Genomic DNA, 24,987 nt, shown 5'->3' with positions numbered 1-24,987 from the left:
ACATATATGTATATACATATATGTATATACATACATATATGTATATACATATATGTATATACATATATGTATATACATATATGTATATACATATATGTATATACATATATGTATATACATATATGTATATACATATATGTATATACATATATGTATGTATATACATACATGTATGTATATACATACATATATGTATGTATATACATACATATATGTATATACATACATACATATATGTATATACATATATGTATGTATATACATACATACATGTATATACATACATACATGTATATACATACAGTACATACATACATGTATATAAATATACATACATGTATATAAATATACATACATGTATATAAATATACATACATGTATATAAATATACATACATGTATATACATACATTGATATACATATACATACATACATAGGGACGGCGTGGCGCAGTGGGGAGAGTGGCCGTGCGCAACCCGAGCGTCCCTGGTTCAATTCCCACCTAGAACCAACCTCGTCACGTCCGTTGTGTCCTGAGCAAGACACTTCACCCTTGCTCCTGATGGGTGCTGGTTGGCGCCTTGCATGGCAGCTCCCTCCATCAGTGTGTGAATGTGTGTGTGAATGGGTAAATGTGGAAGTAGTGTCAAAGCGCTTTGAGTACCTTGAAGGTAGAAAAGCGCTATACAAGTACAACCCATTTATCATTTATATTTATATGTATATACACACATGTATACATATAATACATATATATATAAGCTCCTGCTGGTTGCAAGGGGATGTTTCAAAAACATCTTTTTAAAAATCGATTTTTGAATTGATTGAAAATCGGAAGGATAAAAGATAAATATATCACGATTTGTGCACCCCTAACTGTTATCATCTTAAACAATAAAACATAAAAACATTCAAGAGTTTTGTTAGATTGTTTTTTTATTGTACTTTGCCATATCATTATTGTAATAAGTTATTGTGTACGACCATTTCTTCATTCAGCAGAGAGTACAGACATCACACCAATAATCCAACAATATCGCCCTGACTGACTACGACACTTTAGCACGTCTTCTGGCAGCTTTGTGTCTGACGCTGACCTGACAACCAATTTGGTCCAATTTTTTTTTATATTCTTTCAGCTTTTTCCTTTAATACCATTTCCTGCGAGCTAAGATGCAGCCAAAGACTTGTCTGTACTACTTTTGCACCAACGACCTCAGCGTTCGACCGCTAACAACGTCAAAGACGAGTAATTGGTGTTATGATTGGCTACCCGGCTTGAAAGCGAACTCCGCCAACTTCAAAAAGTCTTGCGGATTTTTAATTTTTTTTTTCAAACTAAAAGTGCACAAAGTATTCCTAAACATAAATAATACTGAAATACACACAAGGTGTTTTTAATCAAAAGTTCCTCCATCCATTGAGCAGAAATAGCACCACCTTGTGGTGAATACTTGCGGTGGGATTGTTCATGTTTTGCACGTATTAAGGTAGTTTCGAGTTGAGTGCGGCGAGCGCGAGCTACAGGTGGATCCCTTTTTGAAACATTGATCTTTGGTAGCCATTGCGACTTGGGAGCTGTGAGAATGAGATGTTTTTAATCCATAATCATGTTTAAAGCAGCGAGTCTTTGCCCATGTAGTGTGTCTTCTCCTGACCTCCTTGCTTTTATCTTATGTCCACCAGTAAAGTCTTTGTTTTGTATGAACCTCTTTTGGTTTGTTTATATGCTTTTTTTTTTATTTCTCTTTGCTATTTGGGCTATCTGTACCCTAATTAGAAATAAAACCAAGAATCATCTTTTTATATGATGTACTTAGTCCATAAGTACACAAACGTGTACATCATGTTTAGAGACATGCTAATTCTTATTTTTAATTTTTTTTTCCCACAAATTCCATTGTATGTTATAGTCTCCTGACACCACCAGTATAAGTGTCCACATAAGCGGCCACAAAACCCCAATTCAGTAGTGTACACAATTTTGGAAATAAAAGCTAAAAGGTGCTGTCCACGTCCAGTGAGGCCAAAAAGTATTTAGTCAGCCACCGATTGTGCAAGGTCTCCCACTTAAAATGATGACAGAGGTCTGTAAATTTCATCATAGGTACACTTCAACTGTGAGAGACAGAATGTGAAAAAAATCCCGGAATTTACATTGTAGGAATTTTAAAGAATTTGTAGATTATGGTGGAAAATAAGTATTTGGTCAACCATTCAAAGCTCTCACTGATGGAAGGAGGTTTGGGCTCAAAATCTCACGATACATGGCCCCATTCATTCTTTCCTTAACACGGATCAATCGTCCTGTCCCCTTAGCAGGAAAACAGCCCCAAAGCATGATGTTTCCACCCCCATGCTTCACAGTAGGTATGGTGTTCTTGGGATGCAACTCAGTATTATTCTTCCTCCAAACACGACGAGTCAGATGAAACCAAAAAGTTCTATTTTGGTTTCATCTGACCACATGACATTCTCCAAATCCTCTGCTGTATCATCCATGTATCCATTTTGGTATAAACTCAACTCGTCGTGTTTGGAGGAAGAAGAATACTGAGTTGCATCCCAAGAACACCATACCTACTGTGAAGCATGGGGTGGAAACATCATGCTTTGGGGCTGTTTTTCTGCTAAGGTGACAGGACGATGGATCCGTGTTAAGGAAAGAATGAATGGGGCCATGTATCGTGAGATTTTGAGCCAAAACCTCCTTCCATCAGTGAGAGCTTTGAATGGTTGACCAAATACTTAATTTCCACCAAATACATTTTTAAAAATTCCTACAATGTGAATTCCTGGATTTTTTTTCTCACATTCTGTCTCTCACAGTTAAAGTGTACCTATGATGAAAATTACAGACCTCTGTCATCATTTTAAGTAGGAGAACTTGCACAATCGGTGGCTGACTAAATACTTTATTGCCCCACTGTATGTGGCCACTAAGCCTTTAAGACAGTGGTTCTTAACCTTCTTGGCGGTACCGAACCCTATTAGTTTCATATGCGCATTCACCGAACCCTTCTTAGTGAAAAATAAAATGTTTTTTTACAAATTCAAGACACAGTTATGTTTTTGGTAACACTTTAGTATGGAGAACATATTCTAGTAAAAGACTTAATTTAGAGGTTTTTAGACACTAGGGGAACATATTCTAAGTAACAAAGACTTAATTTAGAGTTATTTGGTTAGGGTTATAATAAGGCCACGCCGAATAAGGCATTAATAAGTACTTAATAGATTAGTTAAGAGCCAATATGTGACTAATTTGCATGTTTGTAAGAAACTAAGTAATGGTGAATATGTTCCCCATACTAAAGTGTTACCATGTTTTTTTTACTGGTGCACAAAATGAACATCACCTTGTTCAAAGAACATAACCAACATGGTGCATAAACTCACAACAAATTACACACCTGCAAATCAGTCTGACTGCTGCTGTTGTTGAATCCGTAATACGCCGATAGGGAGAAGTTTTTATTTATACCTTGAGTCGGGTGTGTTTTGACCTCCGCCGAACCCCTGAGGCCAACTCATCGAACCCAGGTTAAGAACCACTCCTTTAAGAGCTCCTGTTTGTCGACTTACAGAGCGTTTTTGGCCAGTTCCTTATCTGTTTTGAAGTAGCAGCCGCGTTTTCTTTCTGGGGGAGAGGGGCTTTTTTTTTTTATTTACACCTCGCTTGCTGATGCTTTTTTGTCGTATTGTAAGGGCGGGTCTCCTAAAGCTTTAGTAACAAACCTTGGTGTTGTATCATTCTGTCTTGGTGGTCCTTTTTACTCAACATAAATGTCATCCAAAAGAACTTGGGATTGACCGGTGCGTTAACTGGACATGTTTGATACTTCCCGGGGTCTTTTTTTCTTTAATGAGCGTCCTGTCCTGTCTTAGCGAAGCCATAAAAGCACTTTTCCTCGTTTTTACAACTTTTTTCCCTTTTTTCTGGGTGTGTGATTTCCCTTTACTGTCCGCCCGTTTTCCTTCCTTCCATGTGAAGAGTTTGTGGGGTGGTGAAAAAGCCTTTCGATGGACCGCTCACAATATTGATGCAATATTATTGGGCAGCTATGTGAAGGCACTTCTAAGAAGGAAGTGATTGGAGCTTCCGTGACGTATAAATAAGAGACATGAAAAGGGAGTTAGTGACAGTAGAGGTTTTTTTGTTTTTTTTTTGCACAGCATAAGGAAGATTCCAGCATGATTTGTTTGATGTGAATACACACGTAAGTATTTACCCTGTAACATCTAGAAAAACACTCTTGAGGCAACCCTAAACCCTCAACAGCCTATTTGAGATAAATATACAATATTTCCTGAGTTATTCTCATACTTTATTCCCTCCTACAGTGACAGTGTTTGCTCAACTCTGAGGCAATTATTCGGGGAATTTGCACTTTTGTAACATTGTAATTTTTGGGGGGGGGTATTTTTTTCCCCACACAAACAACAAACCCAGCTATTCCCTTTAAGCCAGCTTTACAGATGCCACGGCGGTGCATTTGGTATCAGTCATGCTTTGAAGTAGAGATCGACCGATATTTTTTTTTTTCCAGGACTGACACCGATTATCAGGAGGCCGATAAGCGATATTTAGAGGTGAGCTTCATTAGCAGTAAAAGTTATTTCAAGGTGAATATTGTGTCAGTTAACATCTGGACAAGGCTTTAAATTGTTTTTTGAACATATTTTTTTAGGAAAGGTGGGACCAGTAGTGACATATTATATAAAAAAACATCTAAAACTTTTATTAAATGTGTCTAAGAGGAGCCTCAATTCAAAAATATGGAACATCCCCTGGGAAAATTGGTCAAAATATGACATTTTAACCATCATCTACTCCTTTTTATACCACTTTATGGATTTAATACATTGTAAGGTTTCTTAAATATTGTCAAAATTTCCATAAAAACTATCCTGGGCTGATTCAAATAGTTTATAGTTGAGACATTTTTCAATACTTCCTGGATGTTACAGAAAGTATGAGAACGTGTGAGCTGCTGCCTCACCTACTTTACTTACCGTATTTAATACCGGAAATTTCTGACTATAAGCCTCTACTTTTTCCTACGTTTTTGAACCCTGCGTCTTATAAAACTAATTTATGGTATTATCTTTGCGGACGGCCAAAAAGCAAACACACTGAAAATGTGTGTTATCGTTCGTGCTTTGGCGCCGTCTTTTGCAGGTATTGCAGTGTCCTTCTGTTAAGACAGAGCTTTGAACCGGAAGCGAAAGTGCCGTCACGTCTTCTGGTCGTCTATGGCGGTTCTACTGGTGTGAATTCTTCATTTGTCACTCCAAGCAACGTTTGTAAGTTTTACAATATAACTAAAACCATTCTTACTTACTAAAGCGCCCAATGTGTGATGTCTGTGGGATTGTTTTCATGCATATTTGTACTACCATATACTGATTAACGTGCACCCCGACTTAAACAAGTAGAAAAACTTATTCGGGTGTTACCATTTAGTGGTCAAATGTACGGAATATGTACTGTACTTTCAATCAATCAAAAACGTGCTATAGTAGGGGAAGGTTGCAAGCGTGGTTAGCATCAGCTAATATGCTAACACATTTACCAGTCTGTGTTAGAATTACTAACCTACAATGGCATTATTTTCATATTGTTTTAGTTTCACAAACTCCTCAGTAAGTGCACCAAACAGTCACAGAGGAGTTGGAGTCTGTTAAGCTGATTGGAACGCTAGCATCCACAGCTAGTGGGTCCATGAACATGACTTCTGTTTTGTTTGATCAGCCGTTTTACTGCTTTGTTACAGACACCGTTTGGGAACAATGAAGGTATGTAAATAAATATTTACAGAATATTTCTGTATGAATAAGTCATTTCACTACGGTTTATAGTCCGGTGCGGCTAATATATGGGAAATTTTGTTTTTCTTCTCAAATTTAGTGGGTGTGGTTTATATACCGGTGGGCTCGATAGTCCGGAAAATAGTGTAAGTCTCTTATTTGTCTGGATATTTACGCAAAGTTTGTACATCTTTTCTGTCATCTTCATGACTGTCCATTGCTGTCGCATTATTTTGATGGAATCACGGAACATGAGACTCGCGGCGCTCCCTTAATGAGCCCACCGGAAAGAAGGACAAAAACTGGATTCCCCGGCAGATATTGGAAGTTTGACGGTAAAGCAGAAGAGACGCACTGCAGGCGTCCAGCACTGCAGGAGGGAGAGAAAGGGGTGTGGCCGTGTGAGCAAACTGGAGAAGAATCCTTGCAAGAACTCAAATAAATGCCATGTCAGATGTCAAAACATATTTGGGGAAAGTCATTGACAATGAGAGTATTTTTTTTTTAAACCTCTTTACATGCTTTTTTTTATTTCTCTATGGGCTTATTGGAGCCTGATTAGAATAAAAACTAAGGATCATCTTTTGATATGATGTACTTAGTCCATAATTACACAAACGTGTACTTAATGTTTAGTAACATGCTCATTCTTATTTTTACACTTTTTTTTCCAAATTCCATTGTATGTTATACTCCTTTGACACCACCAGATGGCAGTATAAGTGCCCACATAAGCGACCGTAAGACCCCGATTCAGTAGTGTACACAATTTTGGAAATAAGAGCTGAAAGGTGCTGTCCACGCATGTGGCCACTAGGCCTTTAGAGGATATTAAATGAATTTAAGAAAAAAAAAAAGCCCTTTTAATAAGTAAAAAGTACTATCTACTTTAATAATTTATTCTTTAATAATAAATACTGGTATATCTGTATGTGTTGTATCGGCTGATGTAGTTCTGTTGTAGTATATATGTTAAAAAAAAAGAAGGCTGATAGCTGTCTGAATAATTGTATCTTAGTTATCACGAAACTTTGTTTGCTTTTGTCTGCTTTGCTAGGGGACAAAAGCTGTCTTTGATCTTACCAATCAAAAAGTCTTGTAAAACTCCACTGTATAGGATGGGAAACGACATGAAGGTGTCGATTTCTTTGATGTATTATAATCCACAGGAATATTTTGTCTTGACTCGAGATCTACAAAGCGGAAAGACGCAGGACCTGACTCCCATCCAGGCACCTTTTCTTTGAACTGTTTTGTGACCAAACGCAGCGGCTGTTTACGACCCCCTCCCTTTAGAAACAGCTGTTGCCATGTTATTACGGAAAGTCCAAAGAGGAGGCGTACCATCTTTCGTCAAAGCGTGGTGGGAGACCGTACAAGAGTACAGCCCAGACGTTTCTCCTCAATTGAGCTAAATTGAATTCTGTCTTAGTTTAATTACATGCTTCTTTGTCTGTATAATAGATGTTATCAGTGTTTGAACCTGACAATAGCGATCAAAAAAAAGTTAATACCAATAGACGTGAAAATGCCAAATATTGGCGTAGATTATCGGCCAATCTCTACTTTGAAGTATGGGGTCTTTTTTGCGAATGGGAAAAAAACAAAGGCTATTATTAAGGAAAATATATCAAAACTGGCTTGGCAAAACAAGCTGAAAAGGACGTTAACAAGCCAAAGGATGCTGAAACCTTCCTTGGAGAGGACGTGTTCTAGAATGTTCCAGAGTGTACAGATGCAGGTACTTGTTTTGCATAATTGCTCCTTCAGCTACCAGCTTGATGGTGGAAGTGGTGATTTTGAGGTTGGCGCATGCACATAAAATCTGAGAGCTGCGGCAGACAAGCGAGGTCATGCGCTAACTTCTGCGGGCGCTAACGATGAGGGTGGATTATACGTACAGTCGGCGGAGAGCACCTTCAGCACCAGCTGGGGCCCTCTGAGGCCAGACCCTGTTAGTCCGTAAATGTTTTTTTTCCCCCAATACTCAGCTTTTGATCCGGTCAGGCCTTCACGGGCTTCACGTATGTGGGAATGGTGCCTCGTTGAGTCAGGCCCTCGAAGCGCTTGTAGGTGTAGTTGAGGAACACCCAATCCTTGGACTTGAAGTCCGGTTCTGTTGCATTGGCTGTAACAAAATTATTCATGATATACTTTGTCCCGAGAGATGGTCTGACTCATGTTTCAAACCTGGCTGCAGGATGTCGGACTCGGGGAAGTCATCAAAATTGGACGTGTCGTCGATGCTTTTGATTTCGATGGAGATGGCTGCAGGTCGTTCTCTGCCAAGGGACGACAATACATGAATGTTCCCAGAAAGAAATGTAACAATACATGAGTGTTCCTAGAAAGAAACAAATTGAAAAGAGGATGAAAACTGAGGATACCGGATGTGCTCCCAGTCTACGGACTCAAAGAACGAATAGCTTTTGATCTCCTCCACACTGCCGGCCCCGATTCTGTTCTCAGCATCAGTGCAATACCTGCAACACACAGACGGCACACTGATGATATCAAGTACACACACACACACTTATGTACATATATTAACATATACATACTTATTCATACACACACGCACACACATATATATATATATATATATACATATATATATATATATATATATATATATATATATATATATATATATATATACATACATACATACATACAGTGGGGCAAAAAAGTATTTAGTCAGCCACCGATTGTGCAAGTTCTCCCACTTAAAATGATGACAGAGGTCTGTAATTTTCATCATAGGTACACTTCAACTGTGAGAGACAGAATGTGAAAAAAAAATCCAGGAATTCACATTGTAGGAATTTTAAAGAAATTATTTGTAAAAATATGGTGGAAAATAAGTATTTCGTCAACCATTCAAAGCTCTCACTGATGGAAGGTTTTGGCTCAAAATCTCACGATACATGGCCCCATTCATTCTTTCCTTAACACGGATCAATCGTCCTGTCCCCTTAGCAGAAAAACAGCCCAAAAGCATGATGTTTCCACCCCCATGCTTCACAGTAGGTATGGTGTTCTTGGGATGCAACTCAGTATTCTTCTTCCTCCAAACATGACGAGTTGAGTTTATACCAAAAAGTTGTAATGTGGTTTCATCTGACCACATGACATTCTCCCAATCCTCTGCTGTATCATCCATGTATCCATTTTGGTATAAACTCAACTCGTCGTGTTTGGAGGAAGAAGAATACTGAGTTGCATCCCAAGAACACCATACCTACTGTGAAGCATGGGGGTGGAAACATCATGCTTTGGGGCTGATTTTCTGCTAAGGGGACAGGACGATTGATCCGTGTTAAGGAAAGAATGAATGGGGCCATGTATCGTGAGATTTTGAGCCAAAACCTTCTTCCGTCAGTGAGAGCTTTGAATGGTTGACCAAATACTTATTTTCCACCATAATTTACAAATAAATTATTTAAAAATTCCTACAATGTGAATTCCTGGATTATTTTTTCACATTCTGTCTCTCACAGTTGAAGTGTACCTATGATGAAAATTACAGACCTCTGTCATCATTTTAAGTGGGAGAACTTGCACAATCGGTGGCTGACTAAATACTTTTTTGCCCCACTGTATATAAATAAATGTATTAACAGACACCTTCATAATAATATGTACAATATACACACTGCAAGTATATATATAATGTAGTAACAGACACAACAATATGTAACATGTACAATATACACTGCAATATATTTGCCTTATATATATATATATATATATATATATATATATATATATTCGTGGTCACGGGGGCGTTGGAGCCTATTTCAGCAATATACAGTATGTATACTTGCAGTGTGTATATTGTACATATTGTTATGAAGGTGTCTGTTACTACATTATATATACATACTTGCAGTATCTATTTTGCTGTGCCTGCGGGGACAGCAGATAAGACGGTTCTTGAGTGTTAATGCAACAGACCATTTCTGGTTGCCACATACCTTAATATCAAATCCTTGGCTCTCTCTGAGATAGGGACTTCGGGTGGAAAGACGAGGGTTTCCTTCCAGTTCATCACTTTCCTGTACGTCTCCTGCGGCGTCTCGGAGCAAAACGGCGGATAGCCTGAAAAGAAGCGGCGCAAATTTTTTCCGCGGTTCGCCGAACACATGCGCTTGCAAGGGTATGCTTACCGATCAGCATTTCGTACATGATGACGCCCAGAGACCACCAGTCGCACAGCTTGTTGTAGCCCGTCTGCAGGAAAACTTCAGGGGCAATGTAGTCTGGCGTTCCCACGGTGGAATAAGCCTAAATGTTGCACAGTAAGCAAAGACATAGTACAATTGAACAAATACTGTACAGTAGAAACCATAATTTTGTTTGAAAACCCTGTATTGCCAAACGTATAATCAGTAATACATAAGTGTTTAAGCCTTCTCCATCATCAGTGTAATTTTTTTCCCCTTAAAAAGCCTGCAGTATCACATCAAATGCATGCATTACCCATATTATCCACATGAGGGCGGTAATAGACTTATTAGAGGGCTGTCCAGGGATCCCGCAATATTGCCACAAAGAACAAACAAGAGACACCTGATTTTTGAAGAGTAACTTTGCCAAATTTGAAAGGGATAAGCTAAAAAAAAATACATATAACTTTGCTATGTGAAATCTGTGTTGAAAATGTGTGTATCAAATTTGAAACAGCAGGTATAAAAGGTAATGTAACTCAAAATGAGTCGATTGGCATGTCATAATTATAAATAAGATGGAGCGCCATCCAGTCTTTTGATTTTTTGAATTAACAAATAAGTTGGTATATTTAGAGGTAAAAAATACATATTCACGGCACTATTTTGTGGTGATCACACAGTGTGTTATAATAAATTATAGCTTTCTGATTGTTGTGAGAAAAAAATTAATCACATTAAAAAAATACATAATAATGTTGACTTGTACGGTATTTTTAGATGCCAAATAGTTACAACATTGAAGATGCTTTGAAAATTATTTAAAAAATTTAAAAATATATATTTTTTAAGTGAATTTAAATGATCTGGGGGAAGATGATGACAAGTGTTCTTTTTATGTTTGGAAATAACATGATAGATGTTTGTGTATTGCATTATGTTTTGGATTATCAGAAAAAAATACCATATAAAATTATTGTTTTGTGATCGGCCGTGTCAAGTATGATACAAAATTCATGACATTTTTTTTTGGAAATTTTATATCTATTAAGTCAGTGGTCGGGAACCTTTTTGGCTGAGAGAGCAATACAAGTCAAATATTTTAAAAAGTATTTCCATGAGAGCCATATAATATTTTTTTTAAGACTGAATACAACTAAATGCGTGCATTTTTAAGTAAGACCAACATTTTTAGAGTATAATAAGTATTTTATTCTTTTTAATGACATTGTTATTCTGAAGCTAACCAACAATAAATAAAATACTTCTTACCATTAATTCAACTTGTTGAACAGGTGCGGTAGAAACCGGATGAATGGATTAAAATGCATGAGAATGTTTTATAATTTCAACGTTATTTTTGACACTGTGATTACCAGCGGAATTATTCATTACTTACCGTGTTAAACAATGTCAGCTAAGATTTATCTCAGAGCCAGGTGCAGTCATCAAAAGAGCCACATCTGGCTCTAGAGCCATAGGTTCCCTACCCCTCTATTAAGTGTTTCAGTGTTTTAAACAGTGACTCAAAGCTTTTGTATTATTACCCACGACCAGCAGAGGGGGCTGAGGCCTCAGACGTCATGGTAAGTAGTGAAGTGAATTATATTTATATTGCGCTTTTCTCTAGTGACTCAAAGCGCTTTACATAGTGAAACCCAATATCTAAGTTACATTTAAACCAGTGTGGGTGGCACTGGGAGCAGGTGGGTTATGTGTCTTGCCCAAGGACACAACGGCAGTGACTAAGATGGCGGAAGTGGGGATCGAATCTGGAACCCTCAAGTTGCTGGCACGGCCACTCCACCAACCGCGCTATACCGCCCCGGTATCGACACACGCATTTCTGAATCGACTGATAACAAAGAAATAAAATATAAAACTGTACCAGCTGTCTCCGATTCTTCTTCCAGGTTTCTGCTTTCCGCTTGGAGTTCATGTTTTGAAAAGCTGCAGAAAAACAAAAGGAGAAAATGACGGGTTTGTCTTCAAACTGCCTTTAGCAATAGCATGCCATCACAAGTGGGTGGAAGGGTGGTCAATATGACATAATTGTCAATAATCTGCAATGATGCATATATTCACCTTATAAAGGCCAATATATGCATACATTTAAAAACAAATCTATGTTATGACTATTTAGTATGTTTTGCTCTTTTTGTCAATTGTTGCTGCTTATCGTACTTTGTTAGATTTTTTCAAGTTTTTAGTGATTTTTCCAATCATTTTTGTGACTTTTTCTTCATGAAAACGCCTAGAAAACCAATCATCTATTTCCGGTGTTTTGTAGACTATACTTTGTGTTTAGAAACTCTTCTGAAATTTTGATTTCGCTTTTGATTGGCTTCTCACGTTTATGAAAATAAATAAAAATTAAAAAATAGATTAATGGGCCCGCGCAACGTGCATACAAATTCTAAAGCTTGTAATGGATGAGGAGCTTATGAGTGGAATAAAGACAGGTGTGCTTTAAGCTTGGGGTCGCACCATGGTTGCTGCTTTTTATTTGGCACAGCTCGTGCGCATAATCAATAATCACTACACTCAACAACGAAAATAAATAACCTGATAACCGCGAAAGAGTCACAAAATTGGCCAATTAAACGGAATACTGTTAAACGCACAATATGAGCAAAATTGACACAAATGCGGGCGAAATGTCATTGTGAGGACAAATTACATTTGTTTGGGAAAATAATGAGTCCAGTACCACTGAAACACGTCCCAACCAAACAATGTGGAAATGGCTACTTAAAACACTGCCTAAACTAGAAAGCTAAAGCTGGCAAAAACAATCAGATCTAATCTGCATGTGTTTTTGTGAACAACATCATGGATGTAAGATTAATGTACAAACAGTCGTCGCAACTTGAGAGGCTCTCTGTTTTTTTTTTGCCTCCGCACGTCAAGTTCAGAACAGGGGCACACTTATCCCCCTTCACAGTAACAGCGCGGTGAGCCGCATAGAGTCTGACTGCGCTAACAAAAGGTTTCAAAAAAGTACCGAGAGGGACAAGTGGTAGAAAATAATGTACTTAATTTAACTTCTTTAGGCCCAAGCTGTGTGTTTACATGCGCTTTTTAATTTCTCTTTGCTATTCGGGCTTATTGGACCCTAATTAGAATAAAAACTAAGAATCATCTTTTGATATGATGTACTTAGTCCATAAGTACACAAATGTGTACTTCCTGTTTAGTGACACTAATATTTATTGTTACACTTTTTTTTCCAAATTCCATTGTATGTTATACTCTTCTGACACCACCAAATGGCAGTATAAGTGTCCACATAAGCGGCCATAAGACCTCAATTCAGTAGTGTACACAATTTTGGGAATAAGAGCTAAAGGGTGCTGTCCACGCATGTGGACAACTAAGCCTTTAAAGGTATCAAAGCACTTAGATACCATCCATCCATCCATCCATCCATCCATCATCTTCCGCTTATCCGAGGTCGGGTCGCGGGGGCAGCAGCCTAAGCAGGGAAGCCCAGACTTCCCTATCTCCAGCCACTTCGTCTAGCTCTTCCCGGGGCACTTAGATACATTTACACAATTATGCTTTGACCTCAAATACTGGTCAAAATTGTCCACAGATGCATAGCACCAATAATTGTTTCATTTGACACAAAAAGCAGCACTCTAATGTAGTACAATAAGTCTAAAAGGTATCAAAACAAAATTAAAAACAATAAAAACAGAATACAAATTGTTTTTGATATTGACATTTAAATTTGTTATTGCTATTATTTTACTTGTGGTTTATTAGTTACTTGTTTTTTTAAACTACATTTGACTTTTGGTGGTACAATGAATGAATAATTGTGTTTACAATATCAATCAAAATAATGGAGATTATTATTCTTGCCATTATCGTCCAGCCCTATTACATTATATTACTTTCATTTGTTTTCACGTAAAAAAAAACAACTCTCTTTTAAGCTGTGGCGGCTTATATTTTGCTGCGGTGGGTGGACACGATCAATTGCATGTAGAGGAAACTCTGAGGAGTGATACTAACAAAAGTCACTCGGTGGGTTGTGTGTCAAGTTTCTGTAAAATTCCGTGCGGTGAGCTTTCTTCAGTCCGGTACAGAGACCAAAGTCAGACAGCTTCACATGGCCCTGAGGAGCAAACAAAACATTGGAGTCAGCGCATAGTTTTCATCCAGCCGTGCAAACTTGTAGAAGAGCAACATTGTCTGATTCTAGATAAGATTGCAGTGTCGACACTAATATAAATAACAAAAGGTGAGTCTTGTCTGGTTTGTGTGCAATGTCACCCGGGAATCCAGCAGCAGGTTGTCCGGTTTGATGTCTCGGTGGATGAAGCCCAGCTGGTGGATGGAGTCGATGGCCAGGACCGTCTCTGCTATGTAGAACTGGGTGGCTTCTTCTGACAGGGTGTCCTTCTTCATCAGCAGGGTCATCATGTCACCTAGTGGCACAAAATTGACAATCCAATGCCGATACAGTAGAACCTGGATTCACGAGCCCCTCTATGTGCAAACTTTTTTTTTTTGTATCTACGAACTTTTAGATCAAGCCAAATTTGTGCGAACCACGTCTCTGTGGATGAAAGCAGGGCGAAACATTGTTGGGGAGGCGAAGTCACGTCTCAACACTTCAGCATGCGTGCCTTTTCTTAGTTTTTCCCGCTTTTTGACAAATTTTTGCCTATTTTTGTCTTCAAACTGCCTTTAGCAAGAGCATGCCATCACAAGTGGGTGGAAGGTCGGTCAATATGACATAATTGTCAATAATCTGCAATGATGCATATATTTGCTTTATAAAGGCCAATGTATGCATACATTTAAAAACAAATCTGTTATGACTATTTGGTATGTTTTGCTCTTTTTGTCAATTTTTGCAGCTTATTGTACTTTGTTAGATTTTTTTCAAGTTTTTAGTGATTTTTCCAATCATTTTTGTGACTTTTTCTTCATGAAAATGCCTAGAAAACAAATAATCTATTTACGGTGTTTTTGTAGACTGTACTTTGTGTTTTGAGACTCTTCTGCAAACTTTTAGATTGAGACAAATGTGCCTTTTTGAGCGAACCAAGTCTCTGTGGATGAAAGCAGGGCGAAACATTGTTGGGGAGGCGGAGTCACGTCTCAACACTTCAGCATGCGTGCCTTTTTTCCCCGCTTTTTGACAAGTTTTGCCTATTTTTGTCTTCAAACTGCCTTTAGCAATAGCATGCCATCACAAGTGGGTGGAAGGTCGGTCAATATGACATAATTGTCAATAATCTGCAATGATGCATATATTTGCTTTATAAAGGCCAATATATGCATACATTTAAAAACAAATCTATGTTATGACTATTTAGATTTTTTATTTTTTTTTATTTAAAACAAAATATATATATATATTTTTTTTTTTTAAATCAATCCAACAAACCACTACACAGCAATACCATAAAAATGCAATCCAATACCAAAACCAAACCTGACCCAGCAACACTCAGAACTGCAATAAACAGAGCAATTGAGAGGAGACACAAACACGACACAGAACAAACCAAAAGTAATGAAAGAAAAATTAATATTACCAACAACAGTATCAATATTAATTATAATTTCAGCATAGCAGTGATTATCATTAGACATTTATAAAAAATAATAAAAAAGAACAATAGTGTCACAGTGGCTTACACTTGCATCGCATCTCATAAGCTTGACAACACACTGTGTCCAATGTTCTCACAAAGATAAAATAAGTCATATTTTTGGTTCGTTTAATAGTTAAAACAAATTTACATTATTGCAATCGGTTGATAAAACATTGTCCTTTACAATTATGAAACCTTTTTTTAAAAAAATCTACTACTCTGCTAGCATGTCAGCAGACTGGGGTAGATCCTGCTAAAATCCTATGTATTGAATGAATACAGAATCGTTTTGAATCGGAAAAATATCGTTTTTGAATCGAGAATCGAATAGAAAAAAAATCGATATATTATCGAATCGAGACCACAAGAATCGATATTGAATCGAATCGTGGGACACTCAAAGATTCACAGCCCTAATATATATATATATATATATATGCGGTGCGTCCTATGGTTGCGAAAATACGGTATAGTGGCTTCGATAACGGGAACCGGTTCTCAAAAGAATCCATGTAATCGGTTCTTTTCTTATCGAAGCATCGGGAGAACCGGTTTTCGAACATCATCCCTAAGTAAGAGTCCCAAAAACTCAACAGGGCAGCATGGGATGAAGGAGTGAACCGCTGTGGAGGTAATAAAACAACAGTATGCATGCATTTTTGAGTCTTTTTAAAGAAATGATACATCATCGTAGGAAATGATGCAAATTATTTGATTATTATTATTGATTATTTGATACCACCGTTACAGATACGACCGTGGCAGTCTAAGGGAAACCATGTGTATATCACTTGATAACCTTCACTAAAATATGGACGTAGGGCTCGGCGATATATCAATATACTCAATATATCGCGGGTTTGTCTCTGTGCGATATAGACAATGACTATATCGTGATATTGGAGTATACGTTCTCACGCAGTTGCTTTTAGCTGCGGGCATTACACTACAGGCTCTTCTCACTCTTTGTCTCCTCTCCTTCTCACAAAGACGTAAAACAAGCGCACCATTTTACATACTGTCACGTGTGCAATGTCATTCGCTCTCACGGAGCAGAGAGGTAGCGGCTTGGATAACGTTAGCTTTGGTACGAGAGAAAGAAGGTGCGAATCTGGTAACAAATGAAGGAATAATTAATTCCCAAGAAAAACCGCAGGGGGTCCATCGTCTGGCGGTGGTTTGGCTTCAAAGGGAAATATGTCGGACATACAACCGTAATATGTCAAGTGTGCAGTAAAAGCGTTGCTTCAAAAAGTAGCATTACTGCTAATTTGAAACATCATTTGAAAAGTCACCCGGTAGAGAATGAAGAGTGCATGAAACTCCGCATGTCAACATCTCCGGCCGGTGCCACGCCCACAAAGTGCCCAAGCAACCATTTCCACATCAACACCGTATGAAAAAAAAACTGTCAAAAACAGAAGGATATAACGTCCGCAGGAACCTACCACATAGCGAAGGACATACACTATTTCATTTCCTGTTATGCAGCTCATTTTTATTTGACACTTATTGACATATCTTATGTGACATCATGCACAAAAGTGCACTAATAGCTTGTTTTAAAATGTCTCTGACAAACTTGCACTTTCTGTTTTGGAAATGACATGAATGTTTGTGCCACTGCTTAATAACTGTTTAATAAATACACTTTTGGTCAATTGACTTAGTTGTGATTTTCCTCTCTACATGAAAGTTTAAAATGAGCATATTTTAATGCAGTAGGAAGAAGAATGTTTTAATGTAGACACATAGAATCATCATACTGCTGTGATTATACGCATCAAGTGTTCATTCAAGGCTAAGGCAAAATATCGAGATATATATATAGTGTATCGTGACATGACCTGAAAATATTGAGATATTAATAAAAAGCCATATCGCCCAGCCCTACATGGACATTTATCGAGGCTGGAACCCATTATTCATATTTACAGTGTTTCTTTTTCACTATACAAACTTTTGTATTTATGCACCATGTTCAAGAACCAATTAAGTTTGTGAATCAAGTTCCCACTGTATTGATTACATTTATCCAATTGCAATATCATTAAGGATTGTTGCGCACCTCCAGGTAGAAATTCCATGATGAGGTAGAGGTTCCTCTTGTCCTGGAAGCTGTAGAACATCTTAACGACCCAGGCGCCGTCTGCTTCCACCAGAATATCCCTTTCTGCCCTGATGTGTGCGACCTGCGTGTGGATGGAAAATGTTATTATGTGATAGGAAGTGTGGGGCAGCGGGCAGCGGGCAGCGGGCAGCTCATATTGAAACACACCTGCTCTTTTTCCAGCATGTCAGCTTTTCTTAAAATCTTCATGGCGTAAATGTGCCCGGTGTCCTTTTTCTGCACCAAACGCACCTGTGGGGGGGTGAACTGAATCGTCAAAGAGCGCGACACACGCAGCGTCCAAATACTTAAAAAACGGAACGCACTTCTCCAAAAGCACCGCGCCCGATGACTTTAAGAGACTCAAAGTCATCCAAGCCCAGCCGCGTCCTCTTCAGCCTCAAGAACTCCGTCTCCTTGCGAGCGTGCTGCGAACGGCGCATTACTTTCTGCCAAGTTGAGAGGAAACGGCATCAGAATCATGTCGAGGAAGTAGAGTTGTCTCGATACCAATATTTTGGTACCGGTACCAAAATGTACTTCGAAACTTTTCTAAATAAAGGGCACCACAAAAAAAATTGCATTATTGGCTTTCTTTTAATAAAAACTCTTAGAGTACATTAAACATAGGTTTATTATTGCAATCAAAGAACAAATTTGCCCTTAAATAAAATAGTGAACATACTAGACAACTTGTCTTTTAGTAGTAAGCAAGCTCCTAATTAGTCTGCTGACGTATGCGGTAACATATTGTGTCATTTCTCATTCTTTTATTTTGACAACATCATAATGGACAAGCAGTAAAAATGGATTATTAATCCACTTGTTCATTTACTGTTAATATCTCCTTATTTTCTGTTTTAACATGTTATGTCTACACTTCTGTTCAAATTTAATGGTATACTTGGCATAATAACACCTTAACAAAATAGCTTTTGGGTTACAAAACCTTCTTTTGGTTGACACATATGTGCACCAAGTAAGCATGTACAGCCTAAAAATCTATTTTTTTTAAATTACGATACTCGATTTGACACAATTCTCGATTCAAACTGATTTGTGCGATATATTATTTGGTATAATAACACCTTAACAAAACAGCTTTCAGGTTACAAAACCTCCTTTTGGTTGACACAAAGTGGAATTGGAATTCTTTCCCATTCTTGGTTGATGTACAGCTCAAGTTGTTCAACAATCTCCCTTCTGCTATTTTAGGCTTCATATTTCACCACACATATTCAATGGAAGACAGGTCTGGACTAAAAGCCAGTCTAGTAGTCTGGTTTTTCAACTATAACAATCATAATGGTTCTTTTCCTCTTTGTTTCGGAGGACACGACGTCAACAGTTTCCAAAAATAATTTGAAATGCGGACTCGTCAGACCACAGAGCACTTTTCCACTTCGCATCAGTTCATCTTAGATGAGATTGGGCCCAGTGAATCCGATGGCATTTCTGAGTGTTGTTGATAAGTGGCTTTCGATTTGCATAGTAGAGTTTTAACTTGCGCTTACAGATATAAATGATAAATGGGTTGTACTTGTATAGCGCTTTTCTACCTTCAAGGTACTCAAAGCGCTTTGACACTACTTCCACATTTACCCATTCACACACACATTCACACACTGATGGAGGGAGCTGCCATGCAAGGCGCCAACCAGCACCCATCAGGAGCAAGGGTGAAGTATCTTGCTCAGGACACAACGGACGTGACGAGGTTGGTACTAGGTGGGATTTGAACCAGGGACCCTCGGGTTGCGCACGGCCACTCTCCCACTGTAGTTACTGACAGTGGTTTTCTGAGCCCATGTGGTGATATCCTTTACACACTGATGTCGGATTTTGATGCAGTACCACCTGAGGGATCGAAGGTCACGGGCATTCAATGTTGGTTTTCAGCCTTGCTGTTTACGTGCAGTGATTTCTCCAGGTTCTCTGAATCTTTAGATGACATTACGAATCGTAGATGGTGAAATCCCTAATTGCCTTGCAATAGCTCGTTGAGAAACATTCTTAAACTGTTGGACAATTGGCTCACGCTTTTGTTTTCAAAGTGATGACCCTCACCCCATCCTTGTTTGTGAATGACTGATCACTTCAAGGAAACTCCTTTTATACCCAATCATGGCACACACCTGTTCCCAATTAGCCTGTTGACCTGTGGGATGTTCCAAATAAGCGTTTGATGAGCATTCCTCAACATTCTGTCTTGTTTGCCACTTGTGCCAGCTTTTTTGAAACACGTTGCAGGCATCAAATTCCAAATGAGCTAATATTTGCAAAAAATATAATTTTCCAGTTCGAACGTTAAATATCTTGCCTTTGCAGTCTATTCAATTGAAAATGATTTGCAAGTCATTGTATTCTCTTTTTATTTACCATTTACACAACGTGACAACTTCACTGCGTTTAGGTTTTGGAGAAGCCGCAGGTGGGCGGGAAAGTTAGCGCCCTCTCAGCATCTGTGTAGATGTTGCAAACTGAGACGGTGGAACTCCTTGATGCTGTTCAAGGATGCTGCAGAGCGACGGAAGTCAAGAGTCTCTAAATAAGAGTGGTTTCCAATAACACCAGAAAAAGATGCTAGATTTGCCGTCATTTTGCAGTCAATCAAAAAAGGATTCGGCCTCAGAGAGATCATCCAATCACCATGCAGAATCCAGCCCACTGTCCATAGACCCCCAGATACGCTGTGCGGGACCAAACCAAGCATTGATCCAATAACTGTCTCGTTTAGCTGCAGTGGAACAATCCACTCCATTCTTCCGTTTTGATTTCCTTTTTTGGCCTATCCATCATTATTATTAATACAAAATACATTATCTATTTTATATTGACATTATATTGATATTGAGGGCAGCTGTGGCTACAAATGTAGCTTACACCACCAGGAGAGAATGAATGATGGGTTTCCACCAGGGCTTCGAATCTTTGGGTGTCCCACGATTCGATTCAATATTGATTCTTGGGGTCACGATTCAATTCAATATTGATTCTTGGGGTCACGATTCGATTCAAAATCGATTTTTTTTCCCAATTCAACTCTATTCTCTATATATTCAATACTTGGATTTCAGCAGGATCTACCCGTCTGCTGACACGCAAGCACAGTAGTAAATTTTTGCAAAAAGCTTTTATAATTGTAATGGACAATGTTTTATCAACTGATTGCAATAATGTACATTTGTTTTAACTATTAAATGAACCAAAAATAGGACCTATTTTATCTTTGTGAAAACTTTGGACACAGTGTGTTGTCAAGCTTATGAGATGCGATGCAAGTGTAAGCCACTGTGACACTATTGTTTTTTGTTTTTTTTTATAAATTTCTAAAGATAATGTCAATGAGGGATTTTCAATCACTGCTATGCTGACATTATAACTAATATTGATACTGTTGTTGATAATATTCATTTTTGTTTCACTACTTTTGGTTTGTTTTGTGTCGTGTTTGTGTCTTCTCTCAATTGCTCTGTTTATTGCAGTTCTGACTGTTTCTGGGTCAGGTTTGGTTTTGGAATTGGATTGCATTGTTATGGTATTGCTGTGTATTGTTTTGTTGGATTGATTAAAAAAATGTAAAAACATAAAAAATAGATTTTTTAAAAACGGGAATCGTTTCTGAATCGCACAACGTGAGAATCGCGATTCAAATTCGAATAGATTTTTTCCCACACCCCTATTTTTCCAATTCTCTGTGAGCGCTTTGAGTATCTAATAATATAAAAGTGCAATATAAAATCTAATCCATTTTTTATCATTATTATCATTGAAAAAAACACAAGTGGTTTTATGATCGTTTTATTCTTTGAAGGATGGATAAATAATTTGTACAATTGCAATGCCTTGATTTGAGTTTGGTTATGTACAGTCCTATCCATAAATAATTATAATAATGGTAAGGAGAATTAGCATATTCTTATTTTTAGTTCGGTTTTCAGCTTTGGTTCCCTCATTTTTGGTTCCAGACATCAATTTTCGATTTGTTGCATCCATGATCAAAATGCATCCTTTAGGTAAAACCTCTAAAGGCTTAGTGGCCACATGCGTGGACAGCACCTTTTAGCTCGTATTCCCAAATGTGTGTACACTACTGAATTGGCCACTTATGTGGAGACTTATACTGCCATCTGGTGGTGTCAGAAGAATACAACATACAATGGAATTTGCGGGGAAAAAAAGTGTAAAAATAAGAATTAGCATGTCACTAAACATGAAGTACACATTTGTGTACGCATGGACTAAGTACATCATATAAAAAGAGGATTCTTAATTTTTATTCTAATTAGGTTCCAATATGCCCAAACAGCAAAGAGAAATTAAAGAAAAGCATGTAAACAAACAGCTTGGGCCTTAAGAGGTTAAATGGTTAGCATGCAACCCTTGGTGGAAAACGTTTGGACACTCCTGACTCACAGTGGAAAATGACGACTTTACCTCATCATCTGGTAAGCCCTCATCATCCATGGCCTTCTCGAGCTTCTTCTGCCTAGCAACAAAACAAAAAAAAGTGTACATCTAAATTATGTGTGCTTTCCATAACCATCACAGATATGAATACTCGAGAATCTTACTTATTTACCATATAGTCCCAGAAGAAAGTTAAATATGTAGAAAATAAGTATGTAAAAAGTCTAGAATTATATGTTTATTCGTCGATTAAAATATATGTAGATTAATTAAAATATATATACATATATATTTATTCAATAAGTTATTTAATAATAGTTATTTACGATTTATGATTTTTATTAAATTATTTGTATAATTCATTAGTTGATAAGGAAATAGTAAGATTTAAATGCATGAAGTGAACCAACTATGAGTTCGATATTAAGATCTGGACAAAATAGTTAGTATTAAATAACATTTGCTTCTTCCTGCTTCTTTTCCATGTCGAATTGCGCAAAAGTAAACATGTGACGTCCCTTAATGTAACTTGCTGAATATATTTGAAACAAATAAAACCTCTAAAAAAACTAATTAAAAGGGAACTGCACCTTTTTTAAATTTTGCCTATTATTCTAACTAGTAAATAAATGCTAGCAAAAGTCAGCTAACAATGGGGACAATGGGTGTTACTCTATTCCGCCTATAAAGCACTCTGAAAAAGATCCATCAAGATTTTATATACACACTGTAAGCATATATGTAATGTAGTAACATTCATAATAAAATGTAATATTTGTTATGACAATATTTGTAATATTTGTTAATACTAAGCTCGCAGCAGCCAGCGTCATCTCACAAGACCCTTGGGTGCCGTGAATGTCAATCACAATAGTGAAGATTGATGATCGCTAATTTTTAGGGCTATTTTTTTAATGCCTGCCCGGCGATCGACTTGACACACCCGCCGCAATCAACCGGTAGCTCGCCATCGGCGTAATGGGCACCCCTGATTCAGGGGATGGGCTGCTCCACTCGCCGCAAGTCACCTGAAAGACCAGCGGGGCTCTCAAGTAACACGAGCGCTCGGCAGACAGTGCACACCTTTGCGCCACGTTTACATGCGTGAAGTTGCACAGGAAGAGGGGTGTGGCCTCACCTTGTCTCGCGCTCCTCGTGTTGCGTGAGCAGCGTGCTGTAGAAGTTCTCCAGCGTCAGCTTGGCCACCGTCACCCTCTCTCGGGTGTGGTTACTCATCGGGAGGGCGGCTGCAGTCCCTCCTGTCATGGCCATACCCTCCTATCGTGGGCGCAGAAAGAGAAGAGACGTCAGTCTACTAGCTCCTTTTTTGTTTATTCCAAACATACACAGCATCTCACGTTTCTAGGTTTTGTGTGCGATTACCTGTAAGTTCCAGTGGTAAAGAGAAAAAGGGTGATCATAGCCAAAGAAGAGGACCTGACATGTATTGTGCTATACAGGACTTTTTCCAGAAAATTTGAATATTGTGATGAAGTCCTTTATTTTCTGTAATGCGACTAAAAACGTAAAAATGTCATACATTGTGGATTCATTACACATCAACTGATATATTGCAAACCTTTTATTATTTTAATATTGTTGATTACGGCATACAAAATCCTATCTCAAAAAATTTTAATATTTCCTCAGACCAAGTAAAAAAAGATTTATAACAGCGAAACAAAATCAAACATTTGAAAATGTCAATTAAGGCACTCAGTATTTTGTTGGGAATCCTTTTGCACGGATAACTGCATTAATACTGCGTGGCATGGAGGCAATCAGCCTGTGGCATTGCTGAGGTTTAATGGATGCCCAGGATGCTTCAGTAGCGGCCTTTAGCTCATTTAGTTCATATTGGGTCTGGTGTCTTTCAGCTTCTTCTTCACAATACCCTACACATTCTCTATGGGGTTCAGGTCAGGGGAGTTGGCAGGCCAATCGAGGACGGTAATGCTAAAGCTGTTGTTTTGAAGGATGTTTAAAAAAAATAATAATAATAATGTACTTTGTGAAAGTCAAAGTATAGAATTTCCCATAGTTGTAGTGGGTCTCAGGATTATCTTAGGGAGAGCATGTCCAAAATTCCAAGCTGCTGTTTTGAGGCATGTTAAAAGAAATAATGCACTTTGTGACTTCAATAATAAATATGGCAGTGCCATGATGGCACTTTTTTTTCATAACTTGACTTGAAGTTGTTCCCTTTTTTTGGAAAACTTTGTTACTTTGTTTAATGCATCCAGCGGGGCATCAAAACAAAATTAGGCGTCATAATGTGTTCCTTCCCAACTGTATATATCCGTATCGGTTGATATCGGAATTGGTAATTAATAGTTCTACAATATCGGATAATCGGCAAAAAAGCCATTATTGGACATCTCTAGTTGAAATAAATGGTGATGTTAAAGATTGTAAAAGGTACAAGTAACAATATTCAAATAGTAACATTGTTGGGTAAGACATAATTTGGATTCATTCTGAATCCAGTGAAACAGATTGGTGGTTATAGTTGTTTGTATATGTTTATTTTTAAGTATACGGCAGACGCTTTTATGTAAAGAGACATACATAAAAAATACATATAAAACAACCACTGTAAACATGATCATTTAAGGGAAGAATGTAATACAAAATATCAATGCAAAGTGTCAAGACAGAATAAACAGTCTATAGGCCCCTAAGATATATAGATATCTAATGTTTTCATTCATTGTTTATGTAGGATATACACATGTATTAATAACCTAATCATATTGTTTCTTCAATTTAAAAATAGCTGACCATTTTTTCCCCCTTCTCTGGGACTATATTCCCAGTTTTGATCTCGGACGTCTGGTCACTTACAGCGTATAAGAATATTTTATTACTGTTA

The 24,987-nt window shown here is 37.8% G+C and overlaps 1 protein-coding gene across 1 annotated transcript in view; it reads right to left on the bottom strand.

Annotated features, from left to right (window-relative positions):
* Nucleotides 1–3,613: 3,613 nt before the first annotated feature.
* LOC133560959 (serine/threonine-protein kinase 38-like) overlaps nt 3,614–24,987 on the bottom strand; it is a 35,067-nt gene continuing 13,693 nt past the window's right edge. The window contains exons 2-14 of the mRNA XM_061914030.1: nt 23,254–23,393; nt 22,143–22,194; nt 18,032–18,154; nt 17,874–17,957; nt 17,664–17,787; nt 14,262–14,416; nt 14,001–14,103; nt 11,869–11,930; nt 9,981–10,098; nt 9,789–9,912; nt 8,199–8,294; nt 8,002–8,093; nt 3,614–7,939 (exon numbers count right to left, since the gene is read on the bottom strand). Of these exons, the coding sequence (XP_061770014.1) occupies nt 7,815–7,939; nt 8,002–8,093; nt 8,199–8,294; nt 9,789–9,912; nt 9,981–10,098; nt 11,869–11,930; nt 14,001–14,103; nt 14,262–14,416; nt 17,664–17,787; nt 17,874–17,957; nt 18,032–18,154; nt 22,143–22,194; nt 23,254–23,387 (1,392 nt within the window). The 5' untranslated portion in view covers nt 23,388–23,393 and the 3' untranslated portion in view covers nt 3,614–7,814. The remainder of the gene's footprint in view (nt 7,940–8,001; nt 8,094–8,198; nt 8,295–9,788; nt 9,913–9,980; nt 10,099–11,868; nt 11,931–14,000; nt 14,104–14,261; nt 14,417–17,663; nt 17,788–17,873; nt 17,958–18,031; nt 18,155–22,142; nt 22,195–23,253; nt 23,394–24,987) is intronic.

Source organism: Nerophis ophidion, linkage group LG10 (assembly GCF_033978795.1).
Source record: "Nerophis ophidion isolate RoL-2023_Sa linkage group LG10, RoL_Noph_v1.0, whole genome shotgun sequence".
NCBI lineage: Eukaryota > Metazoa > Chordata > Actinopteri > Syngnathiformes > Syngnathidae > Nerophis > Nerophis ophidion.
Note: the sequence above shows the minus strand (reverse complement) of the source record. Positions and strands in the feature narration are given on the sequence as shown.